This window comes from Cryptomeria japonica, chromosome 3 (genome assembly GCF_030272615.1).
Source record: "Cryptomeria japonica chromosome 3, Sugi_1.0, whole genome shotgun sequence".
NCBI lineage: Eukaryota > Viridiplantae > Streptophyta > Pinopsida > Cupressales > Cupressaceae > Cryptomeria > Cryptomeria japonica.
In genome coordinates, this window is record NC_081407.1 from 556,041,032 (window position 1) to 556,056,597 (window position 15,566).

At 37.9% G+C, this 15,566-nt stretch overlaps 1 protein-coding gene across 3 annotated transcripts in view; it reads right to left on the bottom strand.

The window, feature by feature from the left end:
- LOC131029898 (inner membrane protein PPF-1, chloroplastic) overlaps positions 1–15,566 on the bottom strand; it is a 216,747-nt gene that overhangs the window by 146,293 nt on the left and 54,888 nt on the right. For all 3 annotated transcript variants that reach the window (XM_057960564.2, XM_057960563.2, XM_057960562.2), the window contains one exon: positions 7,571–7,645. In XM_057960564.2, the coding sequence (XP_057816547.1) occupies positions 7,571–7,645 (75 nt within the window). The remainder of the gene's footprint in view (positions 1–7,570; positions 7,646–15,566) is intronic.

The window sequence follows — 15,566 nt, forward strand, 5'->3', positions numbered from 1 at the left end:
AGAAACCATGCAAAATGTTGAGACAATAAACAAAATCCACCATATCTTCAATGAAAATCATATGTTTATTCCAACATAGCCTTCGCAACAATTTCTTCTCCTCCTACTCTACTACTAACTATCTATTATTTTTATTAACTATTCCCTGACTCTTAACCATTACAAATGAGAAGACCAATCTTTATATAGAGCTCCCAATTATAAATGAAGGGCCAAGATTGATTTGAAATCAATGGCTGAGATAATTCAAGACAAACCCTAATTAGGGTTAGTTACAACTACCTCCTCTTCAACCAAAGAGAAAATTACATCATTTTGGACTGATTATCTATGGAACACAGTGATTAGTTACACCTTTGTATTGCTGAAGAAGAATAACAAAAAGAACTTTGCAGGTCATAACTAAATATGGTTGGCAACCATTTTAACCATACCAACCAATAGATTGATGCTACTTGATCATAAATACATAAGAAACAAGTTCTGATATGGTGATTCAGTTTTTAAAGTTAAGAGCAAGATCAATCACCATGTTAAACTCTTGTTTAATATTATTAATCCAATGTCAAGGGTTTTACAACAAATGTTAAAACTCCTGAGATTTTGCGTACCACTTTTTTATGTCTGCAAATCAGATACCTTGTTATTGCTTTGTTGTTAGAAAGATATGAGCATTCAAACAGGATTTCACATAATGTCTACAATTTCATCATCAACCCAACCTATCCCTGTAAGTGTTTGTCCTACCATTCATAGTAATGTAAATATGTTTGATAATGTTTGTATAATTTTGACATCAATGACAAGTGTTCTAAATATCTTCCCTTTTGTGATTGATAGCAAAAACACTAAGCTGCAAAAATCAAACTTGTGCAAACTAAATCAATTGGAAAACACAACCAAACTGAAAACAAACTGTGAAGCTGAACCCAACACTAGAAAAACTAAATCCACAAGTTAAAATCTGAATCAACAGTATCAGCAACAATTAAAACCTCTGAGAATAATAATCTTCAACAACAAAACATCTGCAACAAACCAAATTCAACAACAAAACATCTGCAACAAACCAAATTCAACAACAAAACATTTGCAACAAATCTACACTAGTTCCTCCCCCTTTGACATCAATGACAAAGGGCCAGGGGCATCAAATCAAACAAGGAAATACTCCCCCTGAGCAAATGCTTTCTCTTGAACTCAATTAGAGAGAAGAAGCCAAAACCCCGAGCTTCCATTTATGCCAAAACCACCTTGCATCAACTTGCCCCAACAAACAATGTTTACCTTTTACATCTCTGAGATCATAGACATTGCTTTCTGTTATTTTTCCTTCAGCATTAACTTGCCTGATTTAGCTTTCCTTATCTCACAACCTTGAGCATTAAAAGTTACCATTAACACTCAACAAATTATATTTTAATCCTTCAACATACCAAACATTATGTGTTTTTAATGACCATTTATGCTCAAAGTACATTTACCACAAATCTTGACTAATGATTTATCTCCAAACTACTTTGAGCCACCATTACAATCTGTAAGCTTGATGAACTTTCTTTTATCACCAATCATGTGATTAGAGCAACCACTGTCTATTATCCAAAAGGTTCTGCCTTTTTGCATGCAAAATAATTCTTCTTCCACACTTCTTTTGCTTCTTTCTTGAAACTTTCAGGACCACTCAAGAACTCGCTTCCATTTCTTCTTTGTTCTGCAAAACTCATGTTACAATGTCTTGCAAAGTGACCAACATTTTGTCACATGACAAATTACATTGAAATTCTTTAAAGAATCAAAAGAATTTCTACTAACAAAGTTAGTTCTTGTTAATGATGTTCAATTCTCAATTCAATATGCAAGATATATTCTAGTTATAATTTTCTTGATCTATGTATTGTCTATTTATATGATAAATCTGATTATCTTCTTTTGTATGGCAGGTGAGAGGAGCATTTTTTATTTCTATGTTCTTTTTCTCATATGCCATATGATATATATATATGAGAGGGGAGGATCAAGCAGTGCCTTGACCGGTCATGCCTTATGGACATGACCGATCAAGACACTACTTGATCGCACCCTTTGGTATATAATATCAACCGGTGTTAAACATATTTGTCAGCCCGATATTAATTGGTGATCACATAACACATAACATATTTTCCAACCCGATATTAATCGGGACTTACGTAACATATTAACATGTTTAACCGATATGCCAATCGGTATTAATGACGGCGTTTGGTATAGCAAAGTAACTGAAGTGAATCAGTGTCTATGTTAACCGACACCGATCACTTAACTAATGGTTACATTCATTAATCATTGATCGGTGTATTACTATGCCACCTGATAGTTATATAATAATCACTTCTTGAGAACAAATCCGATATAGATCGGGATAGATGATTAATTAGATAACTATCGTTGATTACCAATATGCCATGGTTATCGATGAGGAATAATCATCAAATAGAATAGCTTGAAGTTTTTCTTAATGGTTTAATCGATAGGATAAATGATTGAATGAGAGACTTCATTTATCTCTCATTCAATCATTTATCTTACAAAAGCTATCATGCATTAGCACTCCCTCTTAGCTAGGTAAGATAAATGCCAACAATATATCAAGGATCACAATTCAAATGATGATTAGTATTCTTTACACAATCTGACTCTCTGAGAAAATCATATCACCTAATCACATGATATGAAGTATCACTTAAACACGTGATACAAATGTCCATCACGTCAATCTTGTGATGATAGGATATCACCTAAGCATGTGATATCAGTGTTGCCTGGACACAATACTTAAGGATAATCATATGAGAAATATTTAAATTCTCATTTTAAAAAATCATATCACCTAATCACATGATATGAAGTATCACCTAAACACGTGATACAAATGTCCATCACGTCAATCTTGTGATGACAGGATATCACCTAAGCATGTGATATCAATATTGCCTAAACACGCAATACTTAAGGATAATCATATGAAAAGGATTTAAATTCTCATCTTATCCAAGTTGTGGTATGTGCAAAAAACACCTTATACAAATGTTTTACCACAACACAATCATGGTACATCCATGACACACCAGAAATCCAACATGATAACTGGTTTGGACATTATAAGATCATCACCTTATAATGTCTACATACAAGTGTTCATTATCTTGAGAGATCGTCACCTCTTAGATATGAACCCAGGGGATAAAATCCAAAATGCCCTTTCATGACAAAGAAGTTTACACATTAAACATCTTATTGATATGCAAATACAGATTACAAAGCATATCACCTTTCTATCGTACCTAAACCTTTTCTAAAGTGATCAACCTTTACTCTGGAAAGAGGTTTGGTCAGAATATCTGCAATTTGATCTCCAAGGGAAAACCCTCCTACTCGAGGGAGAAAAACCCAACATAAAATATCTTCTTTATATATCAAATATGTCTAGCAATAATGCAAGATACGGGCCCAATATATGTTGCTTCACTCCTTGAGGCAAATTTCACAAGAACAAATCTGATTGGCCTTCTTCACAGGATCGATCTGGTCTAGCTAATATATAAATTGCTCTTCACATGAATTGAATGGATTAGAGAATGAGTTTGCATCTTCTATATATTTGGGGGAGGCACCCTTTTGCAAGGGGTTGGTCCTCAATGACACCATATGTCACTTCACAAGAGTGGCTACTTCAATATCAACACTCCCTCTTAGCTAGGGAGGAATCCTTGTTAATAATATAGTCATGAAATGACATCCACCATGGCTACTCCTAGAGGGTGGAACAAGGGCCTCCACCTCAAACTTTTCCCTCACAGAGAAGAGTGTATTAACAAGGGCTTGCTCCTCAAACTTCTATCTCACAGAGAAGAGTGTTTTAAGCATATCTTCATGATGGTGTGGCTCCCTATGAACCTGATATCAACCTTCTGACCTCCTTGTCTAAGGTTGCTTCTGATGAAATGTTAGACTCCCTCTGATATCAACCATCTGACCTCCTCTTCGAAGAATCAGATCGCAAGAACAAACTGTATGGGTTCTTCTTCTTCGATAAATACTTACTGCCATCAACTCAGTCCTATGACTACAAGCATCGAGTTCTTTCTCCCTTGAATGAAATCTCTTATGCTTCTTGGTCTGTCCTTTCTTTATCTCGAAAGATCACCTGCAAAACATGACTTATAGAACTCTGGCATGTACTTAGCAAATTCAGAACCAGTAGCTTGAGCAAGGGCCCCTATGGTCAACATTGCGTCCTCATGGACTGTTGCACTTCTGCAGGCAAATACTTGTTTATAGAATGGAAATGCAGAATCTCAGAATCTCCACTAAAGTCCCCTCCATATTCTTCCTGAATTCTTCATCACAAATAGTACTTCAAAACTCTATAGCCTAAAGAGCAACAAGCTCTTCATCACTTTTAACTGCTTTTGTTGCGATTCTAAAGATGTCCTGCATGTAAGGGGCAAGTTTCTCATAGTATGTTGAAGAAATTGAAACAAGATATTCAAATGCAGCTTGTCGTGTGTGGACACCTACTTACAATGTTGATTCACAAATAAAACGCATAGTGTAATTGCATGAATTAATAACTACATATGAAATTCATGACCATTAATCAAACATGGATTACCTATCTCTTTGTTTATCTGATTCTTTGCACTTGATTTAGATCTCATTTGATGTTTGCTCTTTGATACACATATTTTTAGTTGTTGTGTTCATCTGATATAACCAGGATCTGTGAGATGTTGAGCCCATATGCCACGCACAGGATACTCAGCAGTATCAATGTGGCATAGATCTTCCTCAATAATCTTCCCAGCCATTCATTCAAATGAAGACCCTTCTCTGCAAATCTGTACATGCTATGGAAGGAGAGCATCGAATTGGTTTTGTCTACAGTAAGACCGTCGCTTTTCATGTCTCTCTCTGACTGGCAAATATATGAGTATTGTTTCCAATGTTGTGGCGGTAGCACCAAACAACATTAAGGATAAACCTTAATGCCCAGTTCAATAGATGGAACTACGAGTTCATTTGCTCTAGTTTCATAAAAGGCTGGAACTACCAGTTCATTTGGATGTCAATTTTGCTCTTATGGCCAAAATTCGGTGTGTTTATGAGCCCCAGACTTATTCAAAGGCAAAAGGTAAACCTGAATGGGAAAATGCTATGGAAATTGAACATCACAGTCTTCTAAAGAATAACACTTAAGTTCTGTTAGATCTTCCACCAAGGAAGAAACCCATTGGTTGCAAATGGGTCTATAAAGTGAAGTACAAAGTTGATGAAACACTTGATAAATACAAAGCTCAATTGGTGGCAAAAGGCTTTTGACAAAAAGGTGTTGACTATGAAGAAACCTATGCTCCTATGGCAAAGATAAACACCATTCGGCTGGTTCTAGCCATTGCAGCATAGTCTGCCTGGAAGGTCCATCAAATGGGCGAGAAGAGTACCTTCCTCAATGGTGATTTGGAGGAAGAAGTCTACATGACGCAACCTCAAGGTTTCAAGGTTGCAGGAAAAGAACACCAAGTATGCAGACTAGTGAAGGCTCTTTATGGCCTGAAGAAGGTCCCCAAAACATGGTACATCAAGATTGATCAATATTTGGTTGCACAGGACTTTTAGCGAAGTCCTTCGGATCCCAACTTGTGTGTCAATAGTATTGGTAATGACATCATTTCTCTTGTCATCTATGTGGATGATATCATCATTACTGGTAGTGGACCACAATTGCTCAAGCCAATCAAGCTGAATTTGTGTCAAGCATTTAATATGACAGATTTGGGACTTTTGCATTTTTGTCTAGATGTAGAGATTTGGCAAACAGGTGGCAACATTTTCATTTCTCAATCGAAGTATGTTAGGAGTTTGTTGGATAAGTTCAGGATGACAAATTGCAAACCCTCATCTACAGCTATGGAGAAAGGGCTGAGACTGTCAGCCAAATCAAATTCCCCTGTGGTGAATGAGTTAGCATTCAAGCAACTAGTTGGCAGTCTCATCTATCTTACAACTACTAGAGCTGATCTTAGTTACATTGTGAGCTACATATCTCGTTTCATAACAAAAAATAAAGCAGAAAATTAGGTTGCAACAAAGCGTGTATTGAGATATGTGAAAGGGTAACCTGACTTTAGCATTTTGTACAGCAGAAGCAAAGATCCTTGACTGATTGGTTTTAAAGACTTAGATTGGCCAAATTTTGTTGATGACGGGAAGTCTACTTCTGGGTATGTCTTCAATCTTGGTACGGGTGCAGTCACATGCACCAATAAGAAGCAGCAGGTGGTAGCTCTTTCCTCAACAAAAACAGAGTATCGAGTAATTGTTAAAGCAGCATGTGAGGCAGTATGGTTACCAAGGATGCTTTCTGACATGAAAATATCTCAAGCAGGTCTTTCACCCTTGTTTTGTGATAATCATGGGGTGCTAAACTTGCCAAGAATCTAGGGCAAGTCTTCCACAAGTGAACCAAGCATGTAGAGCTTTATTGTTACTTCATCCGACAGCTTGTTGAAGATGGAACTGTAATTTTGCAGTATGTTCCAACAATGGACCAAACTGCAAACATTTTCACCAAGTCTCTGAGACCAAACAAATTTGTAAAATTTAGGGGGCAACTTGGTGTAGTTGATGGGATGACCATTAAGGGAAGGTATTAAAGTAATTATTATATTGTATTAATGGTCATTTAGTTATTTAGGTAGTTTCTAATTTTCTGTTTACGACTGTTTCTATTTTAGAAACATCATCTTGTAAATTACTTTATATGGAGTCTTTTGTCTCCATTTCTATACATTGAATTTACCATTTCAGAAAGCACTACAAAATTACAGTAATGTTTATTCCATTCACCACTGAAAAACCATAGAACTATAAGCCATCAATCTGTTAAAAATATTGGCAGCATCAAGCTTCAAAAGAGATTAGTTCATAATTAATTTCTGTCATCGGAAATTTGGAAAATATCTCCTTTGCAGGAAAATAATGGCACAATCCAAGAAGGAATTTCCTCAAATACAATTAACCTGCATCAAGGAAGTCACTTTGTCTGATGGTAAAATGACCATCAAATCAAAATTCAAAATTGTAAATAATCGCCATCTCAAGTAAAAATGAGGAAGAGACACATAGGCAACACAAATGTTGTTTTGTTTGAATTATTATTAGTTTTCTTCATACATCCACAATCTGTGGGAGTACTTAGAAAAAGTAGCGGCTGCAACTTCTTATAAGAAGAAAAAACGAAACAGGATGATAACACAATCCAAAATATTTATCACTCAATCAGCATCAAGCGTTCTAGTTGAACATACAAAATAAATGCACAGGCTCCAAATAACTTTGCCATGTAGCTTATCAAGTACTCACTTTGCAACATATGTTCTAAGATATTTTTTAATTTTAATAATTTATTTATGGAAAATAAATGGGTGGATTGTTTACAAAATAGCAAAGTATGTTCATACCATGTTGCTGGTATTTTAAGGTATAAATTGTCAAATAGTTAGAAAGTAGAAGTGTCAGGAAAAACCTGATTCCCAGCATACTTCTGTTGAATGGCTTTTATTTTGGGCTGTAGATTCTGAATCGCCATTGTTGATTCAACCTAAAATTCAAATACATACACGACTCCACAGAGTTAGATCAAAAGGTGTCTTTTGTTTTTACAACGCACAAATGAAGAGAAAGTTAAATTCCAAAGGAGAAGACCAGAAAAATTAAGAACACTTGCATAGCATGTTTCTAACCATTTTAAATAAGAATTGTATTTTGTTGAAGAAAAGAAACATGAGAAAAAAAAATAGATGCATGCATATGTACAAACTTGTTAGAGTGAAAAAAATTACACAACATTTTTAATTCAAAGTAAGGCTTAAAATTAGCAAATGAGCATATGATATATGGTATATAAATCCTCATGAATGCCGCCTCTTGAAATATTAGGGAACTACATACTTCACTTAAACAGATTAGGTAGAAAACAGATATTACACTAATTTATATAATTGAATTTTCTCATTTATCTTGAGTTAAAATGACAATCTTGATCCTGGTAGGAGGTCAACCAGCAAGGATCTACACACTCATGTGATAAAAAATGCACACTGGCCAACAGAATAGGCTATCATTCTCCTTCACTCTCCTAGCAGTGCTAATGACCAAACTGAAGTTGGTATCAGCATGGCACTGCATGCTACATTAACACACATATCTATCACTACCAAATGGCACACATGTTTGATGAATTTTTAATTCTTGATGGAAAATGATTCTCCTACTCTTATACCACTGTATATAGACAGCCTCCTTCTCGATGTAAGTGTACAAAAATTCTATCACATCCACTGGCTCTTGCAGATTTCTCATTTCTAATTGCATTCATTTTGTCTCACTACAAATCTCGGACAGCATATGGTTCTTTCAAAATATTATAACAAGCAGTAATATTATGAACTCTACTCAGTTACACTGTTTACACTTGATGTAATGAAAACACAGTTCTTAGTTCTTTCCATGCTTCTGTTTTGAGTTTTGTGTACTCTGTTTCCATCCTTTTATAGTTGTAAGTCTCTGGTCACAAGTGTCATAAGCTAGTAAGAGTTTACAATTGTCATGAATAAAGGTGTAGTAGAGGTTGTTAATTTCTGTAAATCGGGGAGCTCAAGTGGAGGTGGTTGATCCTACATGTGGTGTCTTCTCTCTGGGATTTCTATATAGTATGTCAGTTTCCCTGTAGTTGTGTACCCTTATCTTCTGATGATTTTTTCACTCTCAAGCATGGCTACTAATAGATTTGCAAGATAACACATCTGTTGTCCTCCTTGAATTTGCTTCAAATGATAGCTCAGAAGACAGATTAGTATTATGTTGTAAAAGAAAACATGTAAAGTACTTGCAGTGGTAAACAACCATGAGAAACAAGTTACAATAAGAATATCTAATTATAATATTAGTATTGGTTAATTTGCATTCCATTGGTTTAACAAGTTTTGTGGAATAAATATGTCCTTCTAGGGATATCATAGTTGTTAGAATAATATATCTCTTCATAGTTAATAGTCAAGTTAGTAGGTAAAGGTTGTTAAACATCTTAAATGTCTACAGTTGTAGGTAGTTAGCAGTAGGTGATTTCATTAATATCTACAGTGCTTTGTAATTCCTATATATTGTACTCTTTTCTCAGATAATAGACACTAGAATTTACCAGTGAATCTCTGATTTTCACATGGTATCAGAGACAGAATAATTAAAAAAAAAATTGGTCAAAAACTTTTCTCAAAATGTTTTGAATAAAAAATTTTGAAAAGCTTTTCTGGAAGTAAGATTTTTTCTGTCATTGTTCTTGGCTTCAGTTTATGAGTTGTCGTGGGCATTTTTCATGGATTTAGTCTTCCTTCTGCCCGTGACTTCGTATTTTCCGCTCTGCACGCACATGACGAAATGTTTTGCCGCCCATATCCTATTCAGACGCGTGATTTCCTTCTTGCCCAACGGAAGGTTTCTGCACTTTTCGGCAGCCATCATTCTGCAAATGGCGTTTTCCTGGTGTTTTCTGCGTGCGACGAAAGCATCTGCAACCCGCGCGAAATCACGATTTTCCTTCACAACACGATTTTTTGTCAAGTCTGTCTGCGACGACACAAATCTGCAGCCCGCGAGTCGTTTTCGTGTGTTCTAGGTGCTCATAGCTGGACGACTATTATTTTCGCGACTTTGTGTTTTCTCTCAGCAACCCGCAACCCACGATTTTTCTTTGGAAACAGAGAATTTTTTGGGTCCTTCAAAATCTGTACATTGGGATCCGTGCCAAGAAAATTTTCTTCGTTCCACCTCGAAATCAGTGCCAACTATTTGCCTCTGTTTTCTTGCACACATCGCTTTCGTACCATCATTCGATCAACCAACTTTGACCTCAGTTTTTCCTAATGGCATCTCTGATGAATATTCTGCTCGAGGGCATTCAGAAGTTCAACAGGAATAATTACAACAACTAGAAGCAGCGTATGCTTGAGATCTTTGAATATCGTTGCCTCGATCAAGTTGTTTTGGGGAACTCACCTTGTCCCGCTATAGCCGGAAAGGATCAAGACAAATTGGATGAGCACAATTGGGAAGTAATGATGCTCCTCAAGCTCTCTGTCACAGATGACCAGTTGCCTCAAATTCCCTCTCGCAAGTCAGCATCAGAGATCTGGAAGCGTTTGAAGGAATTGCATGAGACGTCCGACAAAAGCTGAGCGTTCTTTCCGAAGAACCAGTTGTTCTCCATTATGATGGATGAACGTATGTCCTTACAGGAACATCTCAATAAGATTAAGGACATTTGAGATCAACTCGAAGCTATTGGTCAAAAAATGGAGGAAGAAGATATGGTGGTCATTACTCTGAAGTCTTCCACGTTCGTATGAGCATTTCATCGAGACGCTGAATATCACCTCCACCAATGTTCATCTCAAATTTGAAGATCTTTGCAACAAGCTGCTACAACAGGATCATTGGAGACAAGAGTTTGGGAGCAGTACCAGTTCCACCTCCACAAAGCAAGTGTTCTCTGCCAAATCTCCTGCTAAGAACAAAGGGAAGGCTCAATCTTCTCAGTCGAAAGGCTCTAGTTCTTCTTAAGACAGCAAGAAAAAAAAGAACGTTCAATGTAATTATTGTCATAAGTATGGTCACCTGAAGGTTGTTTGTCGAGTTCGATTGGCTTCTAAACAAAAGAAGCAGAGAGGGTCTCAACAAAAGGCAAATGTCATAGAGCACTCTGAGCAAAAAGAATCTGTATTCTATGCTTTTATGGCCAAAAGAACTGCAGATCCAGAAAAAGATTCTACCTGGTATATTGATTTAGGGGCTTCTCGACATTTTACTCATCGTCGAGATTGGTTCATGGTCACCAAATATGAACCATTCACCGATTCAGTGATCTTTGGAGAAGGAGAAGAGTATATTGTTGCTGGTAAGGGCAGTGTTCAAATTCACTCTGGAGGAAGAAATTTAATATTTCTCGATGTCTACTATGTTCCAGTCATGGAACATAATCTTCTCACCGTCAGCCAGATCATGAGGCATTCTCCCTAGTTGGATGTTGTTTTCAGTTCGTCCATCTGCAGCATTGTTGATAGGGAGAATCATACTCCAATCACTATGGGACTTGAGGACCATGGTCTATATAAACTTGCTAATTCCAATGATTCTTAGGAGCACGCTCTCGCAGCAAGGAATAATTCCATCAGCAAACTTTGGCATCAACGTTATGGGCACTTGAATGTGCACTATCTCTCTTAACTGTCTCGGGAGGGTTTGGTTGCTAGTCTACTTGAGATCCAAACTCAAAATCATGGAGTTTGTGGAGCCTGTGAAGCTGGGAAGCAGCATAGGACACCATTCTCGGATGGTGATTCTTAGCGAGCCTCCAAGGTCCTTCAATTGGTTCACACTGGTGAACACTCCATCTGTTACTAGGTCCAAGTACTTTTTATTATTTGTTGATGATTTCAGTAGAAAAATGTGGGTGTATTTTTTGAAAAATAAATTAGATGTGTTCAGTACATTTCAGCAGTATAAGGCCTTAGTTGAGAAAGAATCTGGTTCTCAAATTGTCACTCTAAGGTCAGATAATGGAAGGGAGTTTTGTTTCGCTGACTTCTCTACCTTTTGTGCTACACATGGCATTAAGCGCCAACTCACCACACCATACACCCCTCAGCAGAATGGTGTCATTGAACGTAGGAATCGCACCATTACTGAAATGGCTCATTCTATGATGCAGTATAGAAATGTCCCCAAGAAATACTGGGTTGAAGCAGTTTATACTGCAGCCTACCTCCTGAATCGGTCACCTACACAGGTCGTTAAGAAGATGACTCCAGAAGAAGCCTAGTCAGGACATAAGCCTAAGGTGGGCCATCTGAAAGTCTTTGGTTCTACAACTCATGTATGGATTCTAGAAGCAAAGCGTGCCAAGCTGGAATCCAAGAGCCAACAACTCATGTTTACAAGTTACAGCGACAATCACAAGGCATACAGATTGATTGATGTGGAGACAGATCGTCTCATATTCAGTCGTGATGTTGAGATTGATGAGACTACTGGTCCATTTCTTCCTACTACCAGTCCTGCGGATCAGCCTATGAAGGTTTCTGATGAGGTTGTTCGTCTTCCTCTCGGTTCCCCTTGATGGGAGGGCTTCAGAGCATTCTAACTTTGAAGATGAGGAGTCTACCAATCATTATATAGCACCACCTGATTTTCCTCAGGACTCACATCCAAATGACTTTGTTCTAGAAATCCCCAGGAGAAGTTGTTTCTCCTATTCCAGATGTTGGTACTTCTACTCACCGGCCTAAGTGGTGGGCCAAGACTATCGGAGATCTTCATGATGATGAACTCATTGAGGGCAGATCAGCTCACAGGAAGAGCAAGCAGCAAAACACAGTCAATTTTGCTCTTATGGCCAACATCCACAACATCTTTGAGCCTAAGACATATTCAAAGGCTAAAGGAATTCCAGAGTGGGAAAAGGCTATGGAGACTGAATACCATAGTCTTTTGAAGAATCACACTTTGGCTTCTTTCTAATCTTCCTCTTGGGAAGAAACCTATCAGCTGCAAATGCGTTTATAAGGTCGTCAAGTATTATGCAAATGGTACTTTGGATAAATACAAGGCTAGATTAGTTGCTCGGGGATTCACACAGCGGGAGGGCATTGATTATGAGGAGACCTTTGCTCCTATTGCCAAGATGAGCACAACTCGTCTTCTTCTCGCTATTGCAGCCTAGTTTGGATGGACAGTTCGTCAAATGGATGTCAAGAGTGCCTTTCTCAACGATGAGTTGCAGGCAGAAGTCTACATGACGCAGCCTCCTAGTTTCAAGGTTGTCGGCAAAGAGCATCAGGTATGTAGGCTTCTGAAAGCACTCGATGGATTGAAACAGGCTCTTCGTGCATGGTACATCAAAATTGATCAGTACTTGGTTGATCATGGTTTTCAGCACAGCCCTTCTGACAATAATATGTATGTCAAACACTTCAGTGATGATATTTGCCTTCTTGCTATCTATGTTGAGACTTGATCATTACTGGAAATTCAGCACATTTGATTGCCGCAATCATAGAGGATTTGTGTCAAGCTTTTGACATGATAGATTTGGGGCTTCTCCATTACTGTTTGGGTATTGAGGTTTGGCAAACAACTGATACCATTTTTATCTCTCAGTCTAGATATGCTCGAAGTCTGCTTGAGAAATTTCGGATGCAGGATTGCAAACCTGCCCCCACACCTATGGAGAAGGGGTTGAAGTTGTCAGCCAACTTTGATTCACCTCCGATCGATGAAACGACATTCAAGCAACTAGTGGGCAGCCTCATCTAACTCACTAACACTAGACTTGATCTCAGTTTTGCAGTGAGATACATTTCTCACTTCATGACAGCTCCAAAAGTTGATCATTGGGTTGCAGCGAAGCGAGTGCTGACATATGTGAAGGCCACTTTAGATTTTGGCATTCTGTATGGCAGATGCAAAGATCCAAAGCTGATTGGTTATACGGACTCAAATTGGGCAGGTTTCGTGGATGACTGCAAATCCACTTCTGGGTATGTATTCAGTTTGGGTATAGGTGTTGTAACATGGACCAGCAACAAGCAACAAGCAGTAGCTCTTTCCTCGACTGAAGCAGAGCATCGAGGAACAGTTAAGGCAGCATGTGAGGCAGTTTGGCTCCGCAGGATGCTTTCTAACATGCACATGTCACAAGCAGGACCTTCTCCCTTGTACAATGATAATCAAGGGGTGCTCAAATTGGCCAAAAATCCAATCTTCCATGAACGCACCAAGCATGTCAAGCTTCATTGTCACTACATCTGCAAGCTAGTAGAAGACGGATCAGTTCAGTTGCAGTATGTTCCGACAGCGGATCAAATTGCAGATATTCTCACCGTCTTTGAGCCCGAATAAATTTGTCAAATTCAGGGGGCAACTTGGTGTTGTTGATAGATTGGCCATCAAGGGAGGGTGTTAGAATAATATATCTCTACATAGTTAATGGTCAAGTTAGTAGGTAGAGGTTGTTAGACATCTTAAATGTCTACAGTTGTAGGTAGTTAGAAGTAGGTGATTTCCCTAATATCTGCAGTGCTTTGTAATTCCTATATATTGTACTCTTTTCTCAGATAATAGACACCACAATTTCCCGGTGAATCTCTGATTTTCACAATAGTTTATGCAATATAGTATTGTTTTGTTCTTCTTTCATTGTCAGCCATCATGTGGTATCTGAGCCACCTCTCAGCCTAGGTTATTGAAGATGAAGATGACACAGTGGTAAAGATGAAAATGCAATTAGTAGTCCGGTTGAAGATTAAGCAAGTGGAAAGAGAATAAACATTGAGGAGTGAACTTAAGACAAATGAAGCAAACTCACTTCAGACACTTTTATGGAAGCTAAGGATCCATATTAGACTGCAATACCAGACACAAATGCTCACTACCCCTAACACAACTGCCGCTATTATTGTCAATGTGGCAACTCCAAATGTCCTTGTTCGGGCAGCTGCCAAAAGAATTTTTTAGACAGAAATTAAGGCCAGATAACTTTCTTCATTTGCAGATGCTCTTGATGAGCTTTTAGTAATCCAACCAAATAAGTCTCAGTTACTTCCTGCAAAGCAGACATGATTCTGAATGCACAAATTGGTCTTGATGTCCTAGGCCATTTCCCTCACCAAGCACTGGTAAGGCGATTTCCTCATTAACGACTCCATGCACTTTTGGCATTTGAGGATATAAAGAAGAGTAATGATGCGGCTTCTTAGCTACCTGGAGGCAGGAGATTCTTCCTCACCACTTTGGTTGCCAGTTTCTTGAAAACCCTCAGAATTGTGAGTAGCCCTTCTGACCAGCTGAATAGATCAAATGTGGAATAACTCCAATGAGATGCAAGACCCCTTCTGTTGCCATTATTTTTCTTGGCTAGGCCAGTGCTAACATGAAACTTCCTGCATTTCATTCTGTCACTGACATGTATGAATTGCAGGGGAAAAAATCCTGCACAGAATGACATCATATAATTAAGGGGATATGCTCGCATCACCACCTGCAGCCATCACTTTCATACAACTCTCGGTTCCTTAATACAGCCATTGTCAAGATTTATAAAAATTATGAGCAAAAAGTGCCAACAAGCTCCTTATAATTGAATGATTCAGAGCTCAAGCAAGTGGTTCAACTGTGCAAGGCATCAAGCAGTCAGAGAGAACACCATAAGGTGATGCACCATAAAGTAAAAAGAAAAATACTTTTCTTTTTAAGCAAGCCATTGGGGATGTGAAAAAAACAACATATGGTTTTTTCACAGATAAAGATATTCATACCAAGTGTTCCACTAACAAGACACTTTTAATGGAAGATCCATTGGACCAAATTGAATGATGAGTACATTCATAATCTTCCAATAAACAATTGTCTTTTACCACCCTTCCTGTCCTTCGAAATCAAAGTGCTTTCCATATTTGAAAAATGTTCAG